The sequence below is a fragment of the Scyliorhinus torazame genome, chromosome 10 (genome assembly GCF_047496885.1).
Source record: "Scyliorhinus torazame isolate Kashiwa2021f chromosome 10, sScyTor2.1, whole genome shotgun sequence".
Lineage (NCBI taxonomy): Eukaryota > Metazoa > Chordata > Chondrichthyes > Carcharhiniformes > Scyliorhinidae > Scyliorhinus > Scyliorhinus torazame.
Window position 1 is genome coordinate 7,113,598 of NC_092716.1, and position 21,627 is coordinate 7,135,224.

At 56.0% G+C, this 21,627-nt stretch overlaps 1 protein-coding gene across 1 annotated transcript in view; it reads right to left on the reverse strand.

Moving 5' to 3' along the window:
• Window positions 1-21,627, reverse strand: part of LOC140384787 (glucose-6-phosphate isomerase-like) — a 72,574-nt gene that overhangs the window by 37,368 nt on the left and 13,579 nt on the right. The window contains 7 exon segments of the mRNA XM_072466779.1: window positions 4,549-4,593; window positions 5,632-5,703; window positions 7,771-7,917; window positions 9,829-9,912; window positions 12,811-12,930; window positions 18,574-18,642; window positions 20,666-20,756. Coding sequence (XP_072322880.1) covers window positions 4,549-4,593; window positions 5,632-5,703; window positions 7,771-7,917; window positions 9,829-9,912; window positions 12,811-12,930; window positions 18,574-18,642; window positions 20,666-20,756 — 628 coding nt within the window.

Genomic DNA, 21,627 nt, shown 5'->3' on the forward strand with positions numbered 1-21,627 from the left:
GGGGAGTGGTGCACTGCCAGGTGGTTGGACGCTGGGGGCGGCGCCCTGCCAGAGGGCTGGAGGGAGCGGCACACTGCCAGAGGGCTGGACGCTGGGGGGGAGCAGCGCACTGCCAGAGGGCTGGACGCTGGGGGGAGTGGCGCACTGCCAGAGGGCTGGACGCTGGGGGGGTGGGGGGGGGGGGGAGTGGCGCACTGCCAGAGGGCTGGACGCAGGGGGCAGCGGCGCACTGCCAGAGGGCTGGATGCTGGGGGGAGCGGCGCACTGCCAGAGGGATGGTCGCTGGAGGGGGGGGGGGGGGGGGGGGGGGGGGGGAGTGGTGCACTGCCAGGGGGTTGGACGCTGGGGGCGGCGCCCTGCCAGAGGGCTGGAGGGAGCGGCGCACTGCCAGAGGGCTGGACGCTGGGGGGGAGCGGCGCACTGCCAGAGGGCTGGACACTGGGGGGAGCGGCGCCTGCCAGAGGGCTGGACGCTGGGAGGAGCGGTGCACTGCCAGAGGGCTGGAGGGAGCGGCGCACTGCCAGAGGGCTGGACGCTGGGGGGAGCGGCGCACTGCCAGAGGGCTGGACACTGGGGGGAGCGGCGCCTGCCAGAGGGCTGGACGCTGGGGGGAGCGGCGCACTGCCAGAGGGCTGGATGCTGGGGGAGCGGCGCACTGCCAGAGGGATGGTCGCTGGAGGGGGAGGGGGGGGAGTGGTGCACTGCCAGGGGGTTGGACGCTGGGGGCGGCGCCCTGCCAGAGGGCTGGAGGGAGCGGCACACTGCCAGAGGGCTGGACGCTGGGGGGGAGCAGCGCACTGCCAGAGGGCTGGACGCTGGGGGGAGTGGCGCACTGCCAGAGGGCTGGACGCTGGGGGGGTGGGAGGGGGAGTGGCGCACTGCCAGAGGGCTGGACGCAGGGGGCAGCGGCGCACTGCCAGAGGGCTGGATGCTGGGGGGGAGCGGCGCACTACCAGAGGGATGGTCGCTGGAGGGGGGGGGTGGGGGGGGGGGGGGGGCGGGGAGTGGTGCACTGCCAGGGGGTTGGACGCTGGGGGCGGCGCCCTGCCAGAGGGCTGGAGGGAGCGGCGCACTGCCAGAGGGCTGGACGCTGGGGGGGAGCGGCGCACTGCCAGAGGGCTGGACACTGGGGGGAGCGGCGCCTGCCAGAGGGCTGGACGCTGGGGGGGAGCGGCGCACTGCCAGAGGGCTGGACACTGGGAGGAGCGGTGCACTGCCAGAGGGCTGGAGGGAGCGGCGCACTGCCAGAGGGCTGGACCCTGGGGGGAGCGGCGCACTGCCAGAGGGCTGGACACTGGGGGGAGCGGCGCCTGCCAGAGGGCTGGACGCTGGGGGGAGCGGCGCACTGCCAGAGGGCTGGACGCTGGGGGAGCGGTGCACTGCCAGAGGGCTGGACGCTGGGGGGAGCGGCGCACTGCCAGAGGGCTGGACGCTGGGAGGAGCGGCGCACTGCCAGAGGGCTGGACACTGGGAGGAGCGGCGCACTGCCAGAGGGCTGGACACTGGGAGGAGCGGCGCACTGCCAGAGGGCTGGACACTGGGGGGAGCGACGCACTGCCAGAGGGCTGGACACTGGGGGGAGCGACGCACTGCCAGAGGGCTGGACACTGGGGGGAGCGACGCACTGCCAGAGTGCTGGACACTGGGGGGAGCGGCGCACTGCCAGAGGGCTGGATGCTGGGGGGAGCGGCGCACTGCCAGAGGGATGGTCGCTGGAGGGAGAGGGGGGGGGGAGTGGTGCACTGCCAGGGGGTTGGACGCTGGGGGCGGCGCCCTGCCAGAGGGCTGGAGGGAGCGGCACACTGCCAGAGGGCTGGACGCTGGGGGGGGGTGGGGGGGGGGAGTGGCGCACTGCCAGAGGGCTGGACGCAGGGGGCAGCGGCGCACTGATGAGGGCTGGATGCTGGGGGGAGCGGCGCACTGCCAGAGGGATGGTCGCTGGAGGGGGGGGGGGGGGGGGGGGGAGTGGTGCACTGCCAGGGGGTTGGACGCTGGGGGCGGCGCCCTGCCAGAGGGCTGGAGGGAGCGGCGCACTGCCAGAGGGCTGGACGCTGGGGGGAGCGGCGCACTGCCAGAGGGCTGGACACTGGGGGGAGCGGCGCCTGCCAGAGGGCTGGACGCTGGGGGGAGCGGCGCACTGCCAGAGGGCTGGACACTGGGAGGAGCGGTGCACTGCCAGAGGGCTGGAGGGAGCGGCGCACTGCCAGAGGGCTGGACGCTGGGGGGAGCGGCGCACTGCCAGAGGGCTGGACACTGGGGGGAGCGGCGCCTGCCAGAGGGCTGGATGCTGGGGGAGCGGTGCACTGCCAGAGGGCTGGACGCTGGGGGGAGCGGCGCACTGCCAGAGGGCTGGACACTGGGAGGAGCGGCGCACTGCCAGAGGGCTGGACACTGGGAGGAGCGGCGCACTGCCAGAGGGCTGGACACTGGGAGGAGCGGCGCACTGCCAGAGGGCTGGACACTGGGAGGAGCGACGCACTGCCAGAGCGCTGGACACTGGGGGGGAGCGACGCACTGCCAGAGTGCTGGACACTGGGGGGAGCGGCGCACTGCCAGAGGGCTGGATGCTGGGGGGAGCGGCGCACTGCCAGAGGGATGGTCGCTGGAGGGGGAGGGGGGGGGGAGTGGTGCACTGCCAGGGGGTTGGACGCTGGGGGCGGCGCCCTGCCAGAGGGCTGGAGGGAGCGGCACACTGCCAGAGGGCTGGACGCTGGGGGGGGTGGGGGGGGAGTGGCGCACTGCCAGAGGGCTGGACGCAGGGGGGCAGCGGCGCACTGATGAGGGCTGGATGCTGGGGGGAGCGGCGCACTGCCAGAGGGATGGTCGCTGGAGGGGGGGGGGGGGGGGGGGGGGGGAGTGGTGCACTGCCAGGGGGGTTGGACGCTGGGGGCGGCGCCCTGCCAGAGGGCTGGAGGGAGCGGCACACTGCCAGAGGGCTGGACGCTGGGGGGGAACAGCGCACTGCCAGAGGGCTGGACTCTGGGGGGAGTGGCGCATTGCCAGAGGGCTGGACGCAGGGGGGCAGCGGCGCACTGCCAGAGGGCTGGATGCTGGGGGGAGCGGCGCACTGCCAGAGGGATGGTCGCTGGAGGGGGGGGGGGGGGAGTGGTGCACTGCCAGGGGGTTGGACGCTGGGGGCGGCGCCCTGCCAGAGGGCTGGATGCTGGAGGGAGCGGCACACTGCCAGAGGGCTGGACGCTGGGGGGGAGCAGCGCACTGCCAGAGGGCTGGACGCTGGGGGGAGTGGCGCACTGCCAGAGGGCTGGACACTGGGGGGGAGCGGCGCACTGCCAGAGGGCTGGACACTGGGGGGGAGCGGCGCACTGCCAGAGGGCTGGACGCTGGGGGGGGGGGGGGGGAGAGAGAGTGGCGCACTGCCAGAGGGCTGGACGCTGGGGGGAGCGGCGCACTGCCAGAGGGCTGGATGCTGGAGGGAGCGGCACACTGCCAGAGGGCTGGACGCTGGGGGGGGAGCAGCGCACTGCCAGAGGGCTGGACGCTGGGGGGAGTGGCGCACTGCCAGAGGGCTGGACACTGGGGGGGAGCGGCGCACTGCCAGAGGGCTGGACACTGGGGGGGAGCGGCGCACTGCCAGAGGGCTGGACGCTGGGGGGGGGGGGGGGGGGGGGGGAGTGGCGCACTGCCAGAGGGCTGGACGCTGGGGGGAGCGGCGCACTGCCAGAGGGCTGGACGCTGTCGGGGGGGGGGGGGTGAGTGGCGCACTGCCAGAGGGCTGGACGCTGGGGGGAGCGGCGCACTGCCGGAGGGCTGGACGCTGGGGGGAGCAGCGCACTGCCAGAGGGCTGGACGCTGGGGGAGCGGCGCACTGCCAGAGGGCTGGACGCTGGGTGGAGCGGCGCACTGCCAGAGGGCTGGACGCCGGGTGGAGCGGCGCACTGCCAGAGGGCTGGATGCTGGGGGGAGCGGCGCACTGCCATAGGGCTGGACGCTGGGTGGGAGCGGCGCACTGCCAGAGGGCTGGACGCTGGGGGGAGCAGCGCACTGCCAGAGGGCTGGACGCTGGGGGAGCGGCGCACTGCCAGAGGGCTGGACGCTGGGTGGAGCGGCGCACTGCCAGAGGGCTGGACGCCGGGTGGAGCGGCGCACTGCCAGAGGGCTGGATGCTGGGGGGAGCGGCGCACTGCCATAGGGCTGGACGCTGGGTGGGAGCGGCGCACTGCCAGAGGGCTGGATGCTGGGGGGGGGAGCGGCGCACTGCCAGATTGCTGGACGCTGGGGGGGGGGAGCGGCGCACTGCCAGATTGCTGGACACTGGGGGGAGCGGCGCACTGCCAGAGGGCTGGACACTGGGAGCGGCGCACTGCCAGAGGGCTGGACGCTGGGGGGGAATGGCGCACTGCCAGAGGGCTGGACACTGGGAGCGGCGCACTGCCAGAGGGCTGGACGCTGGGGGGGAATGGCGCACTGCCAGAGGGCTGGACACTGGGGGGAGCGGCGCACTGCCAGAGGATTGGCCACAGTAATGTTAACAAATATTTGGGTGAGAAACCGTCAGTTCATCACGGGTTGGGTTCAAAATATACTCACAGCATTTGTCGACAAGGCAACAAAGTGCTTGGCAACTGCAGAAGGCTGAGGGAGAGCAAAGGAAGAAAGTTAATCGCAACAAAGAATCAGGTGACAATCATTGGAGAAAAACAATAACATTTCTGCCTGAAATGAGAATGCAGAGGGGTTGCCAACTCCCCAGGGCTGCCCTGGAGTCTCCAGGATTCATCCAAAATGCAACATGTGGGAGAACATCCATCAGGGCAATTGACAGTTTAATATTCTTGTGATAGTTTTGCTGATTAATTTTTAAAATGTCAATTCTCGACGCGAATGGTAACATTCTGGAAGTAGCTGGGAAACGGAATCCTCCCATCCCGGATATCGATCAGCAACGCTTCCTGAAATTGCTCCATCTCAAAGTTGGGCGGTGCCCAGCTGGCCTGGCACAAGGATCGTTGAGTGACCGATGGGCAGTGCCACCCAGCCGGAGCACAGCCCGCCCACCGACACCGGTCCTCTCGGCCTCACAGAGTCAGTCCTGGCTGGGCCATCCTTCCCGGGATACTCGCACACACCTACTTCTGCTGGACACACACGTGGAATTCTCAAGCCTCTGTGGCTACAGTTCCTTTTCAGTCAGCAGACTCAATGAGCCTCCTTTTGCTGCTGTCATTTCCATCACTCAACCATTCTCCCCCTCACATCAGTTGCTGCATAATTAATTCCACCCCGACTGCAATGAAATGGGTCAAACGAGGGTCAGATCCGAAACCACCTGATCCACGTCCATCCTACAGGGTCACAAACTACTCAGGAAGCCAAGCAATCGACTTTTAATGAATTGTAGCCACCATCGGGTCACTCAGGTGTTTTGTCCGAGCAGCCCCCCCCCCCCAGCGCAATAGCCCATTACCCCCCCCCCCCCAGCGCAATAGCCCATTACCCACCATCTGCGTCACAAGTGAAGACTGGATTTGTGGTTGGGACACTAGAGGCTGCCCAAGGAACCATATTGCAACTCGGGTCAGGGCCCGAGGGGGTAGATAGGGTAACCAAATGCGAATCCAGCAGAACCATCCTCCCCTCCACTCCCTGCTCCACCCCCTCCACACAACTCACATCGCTTGCAGCTTTGAGGAACCACTCCTTCGCTGACTCCGCATTGGTGATAGTCTCCTGGGTGGTGAAGGTCTGGAGATCAAAGAGAGATGGTTAACAACTGAACACCCCCCACTGTTCCTGGTGCTCCCACGCCCCCAACACCAACTCCCCACAATGCCTGGGGCTCTGACTCGTGCGCGGGGGGCATCGGGAGGGGGCTGGGATCCTGAGAGAAGGCTCAGCAGGGATAGATGCACAGCCAAAATTCGAAGAAACACCAAGTGAGTCAGGAAGGTATAGATGTCTGGACCAGTTAAGTCACAAGGGCGGGAGTTTGTCAAGAGGGGATGTGAGGGAAACCTTTATCCCGAGATGTGAGTTTGGAATTCGCTGCCTGGAAGGGTGGTGAAGGCAGAGACCCTCATAGCATTTAAGAGGTATTTTAGATGTGCGCTTGCGATGCCAGGGCAGACAAGGCTACGGGCCAAGAGTGCTGGAAAATGAAATTAGAGTAGTTAAGTGGTTGTTTTTGATCGGTACAGACCCAATGGGCCGAATTACCCTTTCTGTGCTGTAGACCTCTGACTCCAAAACATCTGGGGCTGGTTTAGCACAGGGCTAAATCGCTGGCTTTTAAAGCAGACCCAGGCAGGCCAGCAACACGGTTCAATTCCCGTACCGGCCTCCCCGAACAGGCGCCGGAATGTGGCGACTAGGGGCTTCTCACAGTAACTTCATTGAAGCCTACTTGTGACAATAAGCGATTTTCATTTCATTTCATCTGAAATACAAGTGCCTACTTGGTCAATGTCAGCTGATGAATTAAGGATATATTGTACTACAGATATTGAGTGCAGTAAGGGTTAAAATCCTGGGTTAATGTGTCTGTGACAGCTGCAATAGCGTTTTAAAGAATCCTGGTTTGAAAGGTTTTGGGAGCCAGAGGTGTAATTAAGGCATTGTAAAAGCTTGGGCTGATGAAGTTTTGTTTGAATAAAGGGAGTTCACTGTGGAGTTAATTCGATACATTGGGCAGGACTCTCAACCCCACCGCTGGTGCAGTGCGTCCCCGTCGGCAGCAGGATCCTCCGTCCCGGCAGCCAGCCAATGGGGTTTCCCACCATGGGCACCCCCGCACCATCGGGAAATCCACGGGCAGGTTTGCGCTGCCAACGTAATGGAGGATCCCGTCAGTGGAGAACCCAGCCCATTGTGTTTCAGCTTGGTGATGGAATTAATGGGGAGGAGCAACGGTACCAGGCATTTTACAGAAAAGAAGTTTAGTTGAGTTTTCGATTGAGATGTGAGCAGAAGTGAAGCATCTGCTCTCACTGCAGGAAGATACGTCTGTCGACAGATTGGCAGTTTCTGCCCAAGCAGTTCAGAATTGCGTGGCTGGAAGGTGAGCTGAATCCTGCCAGAACAAAGCAGAAACTCTGGCTGTATTTCTTCCGAAGCTGCTTCGGAAGAAATACAGCCAGAGTTTCTGCTTGGTTCTGGCAGGATTCAGCTCTTTTCTTTAAAGCAATGTCAAAAAATCTCTCTTCCTCAAAGTAGAGTATCCAGACATCTCTGAACAGCAGGAATTGCTGAGTGCCAACTGTATTTGAAAGTGGATTGAGAGCCGAGATGGGTTTTATTGTTGTTTGAGGGGGAGTAAAGATAGCAGTTAAGGGTTCTGTGCTACTACATTGATTAGCATTGTTTAAGGGGTAATTAAGGTTATTTTCTTGTGTGATGCTAAAGATATTCTAATACGATGTTGGTAATAAAGTTTGTTTTAATTTACAGATCCCTATTTATTTGTGCAACCTGGAGTGAGGTATCCTTTCCTCAGTCTTGCAACAATAAAATAAAATATTGGGATTTCTGTCCAGTATCCTCGTCTCTGTTGGGGTCTGTCTGGGAGAGTAATAGAATTTCATAGAATTTACAGTGCAGAAGGAGGCCATTCGGCCCATCGAGTCTGCACCGGCTCTTGGAAAGAGCACCCTACCCAAGGTCAACACCTCCACCCTATCCCCATAACCCAGTAACCCCACCCAACACTAAGGGCAATTTATCATGGCCAATCCACCTAACCTGCACATCTTTGGACTGTGGGAGGAAACCGGAGCACCCGGAGGAAACCCACGCACACACGGGTCAGACACTTACCTTGGAGGCAATGATGAAGAGGGTGGTCTCCGGATTCAGCTCTGCCAGGGTCTTTGCCATGTGAGTACCATCAATGTTAGACACAAACCAGGCCTTTGGCCCACCCTTAGCGTAGGGTTTGAGAGATTCCGTTACCATGAGTGGGCCCTAGGGCAAAAGAAGAGCACAGTTTTAACTTGGATAAGGGAAAATACGGAGCAGCAGAGTGAAAGATCAAAGCTCTAGTAAATCCTGGACCTACTCATTCAGTCAGACAACACGTTCTTAGAATCCCCCCAACTGTTATTATTTTACCACAGCAATTACCAATACAGAGGGAAAAAACATCCTCTTCAATACTTCAACAGGACTGATACCAGTACTGTACCCCAGTGTTATACAGCGACAGACCCGTCCCCACCAGCACTGTACCCCAGTGTTATACAGCGGCAGACCCCTCCCCACCAGTACTGTACCCCAGTGTTATACAGCGACAGACCCCTCCCCACCAGTACTGTACCCCAGTGTTATACAGCGACAGACCCGTCCCCACCAGTACTGTACCCCAGTGTTATACAGTGACAGACCCCTCCCCACCAGTACTGTACCCCAGTGTTATACAGTGACAGACCCATCCCCACCAGTACTGTACCCCAGTGTTATACAGTGACAGACCCGTCCCCACCAGTACTGTACCCCAGTGTTATACAGTGACAGACCTGTCCCCACCAGTACTGTACCCCAGTGTTATACAGTGACAGACCCCTCCCCACGAGTACTGTATCCCAGTGTTATACAGTGACAGACCCGTCCCCACCAGTACTGTACCCCAGTGTTATACAGTGACAGACCCGTCCCCACCAGTACTGTACCCCAGTGTTATACAGTGACAGACCCGTCCCCACCAGTACTGTACCCCAGTGTTATAGTGACAGACCCATCCCCACCAGTACTGTACCCCAGTGTTATACAGTGACAGACCCCTCCCCACGAGTACTGTACCCCAGTGTTATACAGTGACAGACACGTCCCCACCAGTACTGTACCCCAGTGTTGTACAGTGACAGACCCCTCCCCACGAGTACTGTACCCCAGTGTTATACAGTGACAGACCTGTCCCCACCAGTACTGTACCCCAGTGTTATACAGTGACAGACACGTCCCCACCAGTACTGTACCCCAGTGTTATACAGTGACAGACACGTCCCCACCAGTACTGTACCCCAGTGTTATACAGTGACAGACCCCTCCCCACGAGTACTGTACCCCAGTGTTATACAGTGACAGACCCCTCCCCACCAGTACTGTACCCCAGTGTTATACAGTGACAGACCTGTCCCCACCAGTACTGTACCCCAGTGTTATACAGGGACAGACCCCTCCCCACCAGTACTGTATCCCAGTGTTATACAGTGACAGACCCGTCCCCACCAGTACTGTACCCCAGTGTTATACAGTGACAGACCCGTCCCCACCAGTACTGTACCCCAGTGTTATACAGCGACAGACCCCTCCCCACGAGTACTGTACCCCAGTGTTATACAGTGACAGACCCGTCCCCACCAGTACTGTACCCCAGTGTTATACAGCGACAGACCCCTCCCCACGAGTACTGTAGCCCAGTGTTGTACAGTGACAGACCCGTCCCCACCAGTACTGTACCCCAGTGTTATACAGTGACAGACCTGTCCCCACCAGTACTGTACCCCAGTGTTATACAGTGACAGACCCGTCCCCACCAGTACTGTACCCCAGTGTTATACAGTGACAGACCCCTCCCCACCAGTACTGTACCCCAGTGTTATACAGTGACAGACCCGTCCCCACCAGTACTGTACCCCAGTGTTATACAGTGACAGACCCGTCCCCACCAGTACTGTACCCCAGTGTTATACAGTGACAGACCCCTCCCCACCAGTATTGTACCCCGCAGTTCCACAATGACATATTGCAACCACTCCAGGTCTGTGATTAACTTGTTCTAAGCTCTGCACCTCGGGATGTTTGCTGCTGTCACCGTGTCTGTCTGATCCCATATTTGTTGCCCAGGATGAAGAGTTAGTGTTGAGGTTACCTTACCAGATCCGAACCTCCGATCCCGATATTGACAATGTCGGTCATGGTCTTTCCGGTGTATCCCTTCCATTCCCCACCACGAACTCTCTGCAAGAGAATCAGACTCAGTGAGGTATCCACTCAAACCATCAGGGTCGGCCTTCCATCCAACCACCAATTACATTCAGCTCTGAACGACGAGACAATAATCCCAAATCAACTCAGATTTTCCACCTTCCTCGGGTACAATGGACCCAACGTCACTATCGCCTTGGTGGATTTCTGTTTGTGAAGAATTGGTGTGAACAAGAACAACATTCATCGAGGCAGCGGGAATCCAGGTACAGACCCCCGCCACCTCACCACGGGAATCCAGGTACAGACCCCCGCCACCTCACCACGGGAATCCAGGTACAGACCCACGCCACCTCACCACGGGAATCCAGGTACAGACCCACGCCACCTCACCACGGGAATCCAGGTACAGACCCCCGCCACCTCACCACGGGAATCCAGGTACAGACCCACGCCACCTCACCACGGGAATCCAGGTACAGACCCCCGCCACCTCACCACGGGAATCCAGGAACAGACCCCCACCACCTCACCACGGGAATCCAGGTACAGACCCCCGCCACCTCACCACGGGAATCCAGGTACAGACCCCCGCCACCTCACCACGGGAATCCAGGTACAGACCCCCGCCACCTCACCACCGGAATCCAGGTACAGACCCCCGCCACCTCACCACGGGAATCCAGGTACAGACCCCCCGCCACCTCACCACGGGAATCCAGGAACAGACCCCCACCACCTCACCACGGGAATCCAGGTACAGACCCCCGCCACCTCACCACGGGAATCCAGGTACAGACCCCCGCCACCTCACCACGGGAATCCAGGTACAGACCCCCGCCACCTCACCACCGGAATCCAGGTACAGACCCCCGCCACCTCACCACGGGAATCCAGGTACAGACCCACGCCACCTCACCACGGGAATCCAGGTACAGACCCACGCCACCTCACCACGGGAATCCAGGTACAGACCCCCGCCACCTCACCACGGGAATCCAGGTAGACCCCCGCCACCTCACCACGGGAATCCAGGTAGACCCCCGCCACCTCACCACGGGAATCCAGGTACAGACCCCCGCCACCTCACCACGGGAATCCAGGTACAGACCCCCGCCACCTCACCACGGGAATCCAGGTACAGACCCCCGCCACCTCACCACGGGAATCCGGGTACAGACCCCCGCCACCTCACCACGGGAATCCAGGTAGACCCCCGCCACCTCACCACGGGAATCCAGGTAGACCCCCGCCACCTCACCACGGGAATCCAGGTAGACCCCCGCCACCTCACCACGGGAATCCAGGTAGACCCCCGCCACCTCACCACGGGAATCCAGGTACAGACCCCCGCCACCTCACCACCGGAATCCAGGTACAGACCCCCGCCACCTCACCACGGGAATCCAGGTACAGACCCCCGCCACCTCACCACGGGAATCCAGGTACAGACCCCCGCCACCTCACCACGGGAATCCGGGTACAGACCCCCGCCACCTCACCACGGGAATCCAGGTAGACCCCCGCCACCTCACCACGGGAATCCAGGTACAGACGCCCGCCACCTCACCACGGGAATCCAGGTAGACCCCCGCCACCTCACCACGGGAATCCAGGTACAGAGCCCCGCCACCTCACCACGGGAATCCAGGTAGACCCCCGCCACCTCACCACGGGAATCCGGGTACAGACCCCCGCCACCTCACCACGGGAATCCAGGTAGACCCCCGCCACCTCACCACGGGAATCCAGGTAGACCCCCGCCACCTCACCACGGGAATCCAGGTACAGACCCCCGCCACCTCACCACGGGAATCCAGGTACAGACCCCCGCCACCTCACCACGGGAATCCGGGTACAGACTCCCGCCACCTCACCACGGGAATCCAGGTACAGACCCCCGCCACCTCACCACCGGAATCCAGGTACAGACCCCCGCCACCTCACCACCGGAATCCAGGTACAGACCCCCGCCACCTCACCACGGGAATCCAGGTACAGACCCCCGCCACCTCACCACGGGAATCCGGGTACAGACCCCCGCCACCTCACCACGGGAATCCAGGTAGACCCCCGCCACCTCACCACGGGAATCCAGGTACAGACCCCCGCCACCTCACCACGGGAATCCAGGTACAGACGCCCGCCACCTCACCACGGGAATCCAGGTACAGACCCCCGCCACCTCACCACGGGAATCCAGGTAGACCCCCGCCACCTCACCACGGGAATCCGGGTACAGACCCCCGCCACCTCACCACGGGAATCCAGGTAGACCCCCGCCACCTCACCACAGGAATCCAGGTAGACCCCCGCCACCTCACCACGGGAATCCAGGTAGACCCCCGCCACCTCACCACGGGAATCCAGGTACAGACCCCCGCCACCTCACCACGGGAATCCAGGTACAGACCCCCGCCACCTCACCACGGGAATCCGGGTACAGACCCCCGCCACCTCACCACGGGAATCCAGGTACAGACCCCCGCCACCTCACCACGGGAATCCAGGTAGACCCCCGCCACCTCACCACGGGAATCCAGGTAGACCCCCGCCACCTCACCACAGGAATCCAGGTAGACCCCCGCCACCTCACCACGGGAATCCAGGTACAGACCCCCGCCACCTCACCACGGGAATCCAGGTACAGACCCCCGCCACCTCACCACGGGAATCCAGGTAGACCCCCGCCACCTCACCACGGGAATCCAGGTAGTCCCCCGCCACCTCACCACGGGAATCCAGGTACAGACCCCCGCCACCTCACCACGGGTCCAGCCAATCCCGCCCCATCACCAGGGTGTCTCATGTGAAACTTTGACGTAAATGTGGCTCCTACGGGTTCAGAAGGCCCAGGTGGTTGCCAAATTGGCGGGGAGGGTTCGCGGTGGGCGTTGCCTCTCCAGCTGCTCACTCACTCGACTCACTAACCTGGCAGAAATGTTTCATCTTCTCCAGCACGGCATTGACCTCTGGCATCACGTCCTTGCCATCGACCGGGATGGCTATATTGGAACGGTTCCTCAGTGCAATGTGAAGTACCGCACGGTTCTAGGGAGAGGGAATCAAAGCCTTTTACACACTGGTCCACATCACACCCTAACCCACTGTTAGCAGATCTCCCATGGTCAGGGTCACAACTCAGGATTGGTAATCTATAACAATAACTTCCACCTGACTCAGGCCCAAGAATATTTAATATACATTTTGTATAAATTACGCAAGAGAAAAAAGTAAAAGAGCAAAATTAAACAATGCAAAACAGGTACAATACAAAACAGGAACCGTTGCAAAATATAGGAACCAACAAGACAGGATAAATTTAGAACCATATACTTAAGGAACTGGTACCTCCAGTTTAGATATTGGATCAATCCAATAACAAGTTAATAACGGATTATAAAGAGGGGGAAATGAGGATATGGCCAAGTAGGTGCAAAAAAGATAATAGTTCTGGGCGCAAACCTTCATGTCTTGCGAGATCAAGACATACAATCAGGCTCATGGAAACCCAACAGGAGCAAGTGAGTTAGGGTGGGGACTGGAAGCTTGAGAGAAGGATCCCACACTTTACGGAATGCATCAGAATCGGATCACAGATCTCAGGAATTCCATAGGGGAAAATTGAATAACTAATTTTAAAAAAAAAATTTAGAGTACCCAATTCATTTTTTCCAATTAAGGAGCAATTTTAGCGTGTTCAATCCACCTACCCCGCACAACTTTAGGTTGTGGGGGTGAAACCCACGCAAACACGGGGAGAATGTGCAAACTCCACACGGACAGTGACCCAGAGCCGGGATCGAACCTGGGACCTCGGCGCCGTGAGGCAGCAGTGCTAACCCACTGCGCCACCGTGCGGCCCTGAATAACTAATTAATGTCAGTTTTGAATTGAAGGATCTTTATCACTAATCCAGGAGCGTAGGATATTTTTTCGAGCTGCAGAAGACAGGATGCTGTGCAACACTTTTCATTAGTATCAGAATTCTCCCATCTGGAAGACCCAGAATTAGGGACAATGGATTAAACTAAAAGGCTCTGTTAATGGTCTTCTCCAGCTCTCCAACTACAACAGACCAATAGGATTGAATCTTAACACAGGCCCATGCACAATATAATCACCTTCGACTACCAGGGACTTTAGGCACATCTGGGCTATATCAGGATTAAACCAGTGTCTAAGACTAGGCATAATATATAAATAGTTCAGTATTCCGAATTGCTTTCATTACATTGTAAACAGAAATCTTACTGGTAAACCCCATATACTACCCCATGTCTCCTCATCAATGTTAGTCCCAGAGTTTTTTCCCCAAGACTGCAGGGTACCCAATATACTGATACAGGATCTAGAACACAAGATGTTTTAGAACCTTCTAATTAACTGTTCGAGCTGCACAGAATTCAGAGTTTTTTTCCACCGGGGAAATGTAGGAGTCAAGATAAAATCTCTAAGCTGTAAATGCTTAAAAAAGGAACACCTGGGGCAGCACGGTGATGCAGTGGTTAGCACTGCTGCCTCACGGCGCCGAGGTCCCAGGTTCGATCCCGGCTCTGGGTCACTGTCCGTGTGGAGTTTGCACATTCTCCCCGTGTTTGCGTGGGTTTCACCCCCACAACCCAAAGATGTGCAGGGTAGGTGGATTGGCCACGCTAAATTGCCCCTTAATTGGAAAAAAATGAATTGGGTGTTCTAAATTTATTTTTTTAAAAGAAGGAACACCTCGGGATGTCAAGGCAGCATTTCTGAACATGTCCCCCAGCCTACAAATGCCGTCATCCGTCACGTGTCGAATCCATAGCCCATAAGACCCGGTGGGAAAGCTGGACAGCACGGTACCACAGTGGTAAGCACAGTTGCTTCACAGCTCCAGGGTCCCAGGTTCGATTCCCGGCTTGGGTCACTGTCTGTGCGGAGTCTGCACGTTCTCCCCGTGTCTGTGTGGGTTTCCTCCGGGTGCTCCGGTTTCCTCCCAGTCGAAATATGTGCAAGTTAGGTGGATTGGACGTGCTAAATAGCCCTTAAGTGTCCAAAAACGGTTAAGTGGGGTTACTGGGATAGGGTGGAGGTATGGTCTTAAGTAGGGTGCTCTTTCCAAGGGCCGGTGCAGACTAATGGGCTGAATGGCGTCTTTCTGCTCTGTACATTCTATGAATCATAGTCATCTATGACTATGACTTGGGCAGCACGGTGGCGCAGTGGGTGAGCCCTGCAGCCTCACAGCGCCGAGGTCCCAGGTTCGATCCCGGCTCTGGGTCACTGTCCGTGTGGAGTTTGCACATTCTCCCCGTGTTTGCGTGGGTTTCGCCCCCACAACCCAAAGATGTGCAGGGTACGTGAAGTGGCCACGCTAAATTGCCCCTTAATTGAGAAAAATGAATTGGGTACTCTAAATTTAAAAAAATAAAAAAATAATTTAAAAATTAAATATCTATGACTATGACTCCACTCAGGCAGTATTGCTGGTTATTCTTGGCTCTACAGGATTATATTAATCAGTGGGTAATTAATATAATCGGTTTCCTTCACAAACGTTCGATCGAGCTAATCAGAGTTGTAACGCTCTTCTGACAATCTTGGGAGCACTCTTATCTTTCAGGGCCAACATCTCATTCTTATAGCATTCGGCTAATAACAACAGTATGTGAAGGCGTGTGTGTTTAGTTCGCTGAGCTTCACAGACTTTACCTCACTATAATCTTTCTGTCTTTGTCTATGTAGGAAATAGGAGTTAGAGGCAAGCCATTCGGTCCCTCGAGTCTATTCCTCCATTCAGTAAGATCGTGGCTAATCGTCTACCTCAACTCCACCTTCCTCACAATCTCTATATCCCTCCATGTCCAAAAATCTCTCAATGTCTGTCTTAATTATACATGAGGGGCAGCACGGTGGCACAGTGGTTAGCATTGCTGCCTCACAGCACCAGGGATCCGGGTTCAATTCCAGCCTCGGGTGACTCTCTGGGTGGGTTTCCTCCGGGGGCTCCGGTTTTCACCCACAATCCAAAGATGTGCAGGTTAGGTGGACTGGCCATGCGAAATTGCTCCTTAGTGTCCAAAAGGTTAGGTGGGGTTACAGGGATAGGGTGGGGGGGTGGCCCTAGGTAGGGCGCTCTTTCAGAGGGTGCAGACTCGATGGGCCGAATGGCCTCCTTCTGCACTGCAGAGAGTCCACGATAAGCTAGACAACTCTCTGGGGCAGCGAATTGCCAAGATTTACAAGCCTGAGTGGAAAGATTTCCAGCTGTTCTCTGTTCCATTTCCTACGTCGGCAAAGGCAGAAAGATTAAGAGTGAGGTAAAACCCTTAATCGAGGAACCTCAGCAAACTTTGTGACCTTTCGTCATATGGTGCCTTAGCCACTGTGCTTCACCTCAGCAATGCTAACCATTGTGCCGCCCCGCAGTCACAGCCAGAAGGTGTATGAGTCTCTCTCTCTCCTGTAATCTAAAGAATGTAAATCGATCCTTTGGTGATTTAAAACTAATAACTGCTCTCAGTAATGACTTTAACCTGATGTGCTTCTGTTTAAAGTTTATTTTAAAGTCTTATGGATGTTAAAAGGACAACTTAAGGATTACTTAGTGCTGTATTCTTTGGGGGTTGTATTTGAATTGATGGTTGCTAAGATGTTCACTGTATGTTTTAAAAAGGTTAACTTGAGATCATAGAATAAACATTGTTTTGCTTTTAAAAATACTTTTCCATTTCTGCTGTCCCACACCTGTAGAGTGGGCCGTGTGCTCCCCATACCACAATCTAGTAAAAGTTGTGGGTCAGGTGAACTCCATGATACACTTTGGGATTCTCTAAACTCTGGCCCATAACAGTTTGGAGTTTCCACGTTATCTTTCTTCATACGTTTCTTGTTCCTCTACATTCACTCTAACTAAAATGCTGGGATGTTTCGACTGGAAAGCATATTAAACATTCTAACATGCATCAGAATGGGCTCTGCGTGTCCACAGCCTCAATTCCCAATCTCTGCTCCAGCTCCACTCCATGCAGTTATAGATGTGCCAAGTGGAATAGTTAATTAGCATGTGTCAAGATGAAATGTAGGGGCAGGACGGTGGCGCAGTGGTTAGCATTGCTGCCTCACGGCGCCGAGGTCCCAGGTTCGATCCCGGCTGTGGGTCACTGTCCGTGCGGAGTTTGCACATTCTCCCCGTGTTTGCGTGGGTTTCGCCCCCACAACCCAAAACGATGCGCAGGGTAGGTGGATGGGCCACGCTAAATTGCCCCTTAATTGGGAAAAATTAATTGGGTACTCTAAATGTATTTAAAAAAAGATAAATGCAGACCAAAATGCACTTCTGACAGTGTTGCAGTCCCTCAATACTGCACTGGAGGAACATGGGAAACAGGAGGCCATTCTGCCCCTCGAGCCAGCTCATGGCTGATCTTCTACCTGACCGCCACCTTCCTGCATTATCCCCATAATCTTTAACACCTAGAAATCCATTAATCTTAGTCTTGAACCTGCTCAATGACGGTGAGCCTCCCCAGCCCTCTGGGTAGAGAATTCCACAGATTCACTACACTCTGACTGAAGAAATTCCTCCTCATCTGTCCTAAATTGTCCTCCCCTTATTCTGAGACCAAGGCCTTCCGACCTCAGCCCCCCCCCCCCCCCCAAGCCGGGGAGAGTCAGCCTGAAACCCCAGATCTGCTGACAGATGGAAGGGTGTTGCTCACTGAGTCATGGCTCTTGCGGAGCATCACACGACTGCCCAAAACCCAAAGTCTTCTATTCTGTTTCAGGAAGAACTCTCCCAGTTTGACATGTCCACACACACACACAGCATTACGTAAATGCCATTTCACAAGTTCTGGTTGTGCCACATCCTGTCGAGGGTGACACAGCCGCCTATAGGGACACGAGTACGTTCAACATTTAAGGGGTACTCCTGTGCTCGCAGCTGGATAATGAAGGAGATTATTCTCAAAGACAAAACGGCACCAAAACTAGTTGCGCCCACTGCAGCTAATGTTCTCTCCCCGCCCCGCTGGAGGAGGGACCATTTTGCCAACTGAGCAATGGAATAATTTACAAGGAAAAGAGACTGAGGCACAACTAGAGGCAGTTCCAGAAAAGTGGGACCGAGGGATATGGGGAGCAGTTGGCTTTCCGGGGTTGAGGATATGGGAGGAGGTGGTTTTCCAGGCTTGAGTGACATGTGGAGGAAGTGGTTTTCCAGGATTGAGCGATATGGGGAGGAGGTGCTTTTCCGGAATTGTGCAATATGGGGAGGAAGTGGTTTTCAGGGACTGAGGAATATGGTTTTCTGGCTCATCCTGTTGCTAAACATCTTTAAGTGAAGGTCAGAGTTTACAAATTCTTCAACTTCACCTTTCAAACACAACCTCTACCATCTAGAAGGACAAGAGCAGCAGATACCTGGGAACCCCAACACCTGGAGGTTCCCCTCCGAGCCACTCACCATCCTGACCGGGAAATATACCACCGTTCCTTCACTGTCGCTCGGTCAAAATCCTGGAAATAATTCCTAACAGCACAGTGGGTGTACCTACATCTCGAACTTCAAGAAGGCAGCTCACCACCACCTTCACACGGAAGGGATGGGCAATAAAAATACTTTTCTAGCCAGCGAAGTCCACATCCTGCACGAAACAACCGCGACGGAGACAAACATTTTTGGATTCACACTGAATTCTCAATCACTCTTACCTCTGTGAAGTTAATCTTCTCCCCGGTGTACATGCGTTCTCTGGCTTTCTCTAAACCTCTGGATCGAGCCTGGGTTAAAATAAAACACAGGTAGACTTTAAATAATCTCTGATGTTTTCTGCACCCATGAAAGCAGCTTTGAGGGGCTTGGAGCAGACACGAGCAATAGGTATGAGAGGTGCAACTGCTCTGAAACACAGCAAATCCTTTTGCAACAATGAGTGGGATTGAGCTGTGCCACTTGTTATAATGATAAATGTTGCAGCCATCTGGGGCTGTTTAGCACAGGGCTAAATCGCTGGCTTTTAAAGCAGACCAAGGCAGGCCAGCAGCACGGTTCAATTCCTGTACCAGCCTCCCCGAACAGGCGCTGGAATGTGGCGACTAGGGGCTTTTCACAGTAACTTCATTTGAAGCCTACTTGTGACAATAAGCGATTTTCATTTCATTCTATACATAGCAAGATCCCACTAACTGCAGTGAGATCAATGAGTAGTTAATTTGTACTTTTTGTAATGTTGGTTTGGCGAAGAGTGTTCAGCAAACGCGCACAGTAATAACCCAGAACTGGACCAATGGGGGAGGGGGGGTGATCAGCATGTGCGGAGTTGGGTGCGGAGGCAGCGAAACCATTGCCTCAGTGCCTAAGATTGGGTGGGTGGGGAGGAGGAGGAAAGACTGAATTCCCATGAAAGAGAGATCATTCAGAGTGAAAGCTGCTGGTGAGTGTGTGACTGGGCTGGGCTGTGAGTGCGCACAGTCATACAACCGGGATCAATGCTGGCTCCCACAGTCAAATAGCTAGCACTCATGGTGTACGGGGTCAGTTGATGACTCATTCCCCTCCCCCAAAATCGAAAACCAGCCAAACAAAATGAAGATCATCGAGAATTGATCGAGTGGGAAGCATTTTGGGATAGGTTGAGGTAGTGAACGGCGCTATAGAAACACAAGTTCTTCCATTATATCAATCAAATACTGTTTGAGAATTAGAGAATGTTTGCAACACAGAAAGAGGCACTTAGCCCATCGTGTCTGTGTCAGCCAACACCTAATCCCACTTTCCAGCACTTGGGCAGTAGTCCGGCAGGTTACAGCTGGAGGTGCAAATCCAGACACCTCTTAAATGAGTCGAGAGTTTACTTCCCTTTCAGGCAGTGAGTTCCAGACCCCACACCCCTGTGGGTGGAAAACATTTCCCCATCTCCCCTCTAATCTTTCTACCAATCTCTTTAAATCATGCCCCCTAGTCAGTGCCCTAGACTACTAGGGCAGGTCAAAGGCTAGGAGTCCTTTGGCGAGTAACTCAACCTGCTGGCCCCCCCAAATCCTGTCGACCATCTACAAAGCACTAGTCAGGAGTGCGATGGAATACTCTCCACTTGCTGGATGAGCGCAGCTCCAACAACACTCAAGAAGCTCGACACCATCCAGGACAAAATGGGGCACTTGATTGCTCCCCCTTCCACAAACATTCACTCCCTCCACCACCGACGCACGGTGGCAGCCGTGTGTACCATCTACAAGATGCACTGCAGGAAGTCACCAAGGCTCCTTCGGCAGCACCTTCCAAACCCACGACCACTCCCATCTAGAAGGACTTGTCCAGCAGGTACCTGGGAGCCCCACCACCTGGAGGTTCCCCATTAAGTCACTCACCACCCTGACTTGGAAATATATCGGCCGTTCCTTCTTGCACATTCTCCCCGTGTCTATGTGGGTTTCACCCCCACAACCCAAAGGTGAGCAGTGGATTGGCCACGCTAAATTGCCCCTTTAGAAAAAAAATTATTAGGTACTCTCAATTTCTTTAAAATTATATCGTCGTTCCTTCACTGTCGCTGGGGCAACATCCTGGAACTCCCTCCCTAACAGCACAGTGGGTGTAACTAGGCCTCAGGGACTGCAGCGATTCAAGAAGGCAGCTCACCCCCACCTTCTGCAGGGCAACTAGGGACGGGTAATAAATGCTGGGCCTAACCAGCGATGCCCACATCCCGTAAATGAATTTTAAAAGAGTCAATGGGCTCTCTGCTAAAGGAAGCAAGCCCCTCCCATCCACTATCTAATTCTGCCCCAAGATGACACTCACCAGGTCCAACAGCATCTTCATCACATCAGCAGTGACGAGGTTCTTAGAATAATCGAGCAGGATATCTCCATCATCTGTCTTGAGGTTTAAACTGTAGGCAGAGAAGGAGAGTTAGAGCACAGATTTCCACACAGGTCGACTTGGCTGTGCCCTCTAGTACAGGCTCTCCCCTCCACATTGCAAGTCATTAAGGTAACGTCAGTAACACCAGTCCCAGAATAATAATAATCGCTTATTGTCACAAGTCGGCTCCAAATGAAGTTACTGTGAAAAGCCCCTAGTCGCCACATTCCGGCGCCTGTTCGGGGAGGCTGGTACGGGAATTGAACACACGCTGCTGGCATTGTCCTGCGTTACAAGCCAGCTGTTTAGCCCACTGTGCTAAACCAGCCCCTAGAAGCACAAGAACAGTAGCTGAGGGGCCTGGAGCAGCAATCCAGAGGTTGAGGGTTCAAATCCCACAGTGGGAAATTGAATTCTGAAAGTGTGCAGTGATTGTGACCAGTTTAAATCTCAATTTGAAGATGCAGATTGTTATTAAAAACCCAACTGGTTCACTGAGAGTGCAGCACAGGGGAAGACCATTCAGCCCATCAAATCTGCAGCTCTTTCAAAGAAAATCCAGGTCACCCCACTCTTTTCACACGTTCCTGCCACCCCTTCGTCCAATCCCGTTGTGAAACTATTCACAGTGAGGCATTGCATTCCAAACCTAGTTCGATGAAAAAGGTCTTTCACCCAGGCCACCTCCAGTTTCTCTGCTAATCACCTTCGATCTACACCCTTTGATTATTGATCCTCGAGTTATTACCTGTTCTGGATACACATCACTCCAGTCCCACCCTAAACTGTTGACTCTTTAAATTGGAGCGGTTGTTTTTTTTTTTGTTGAAAATTTAACGTACCCAATTATTTTATTCCAATTAAAGGGCAATTTATCATGGCCAATCCACCTACTCTGC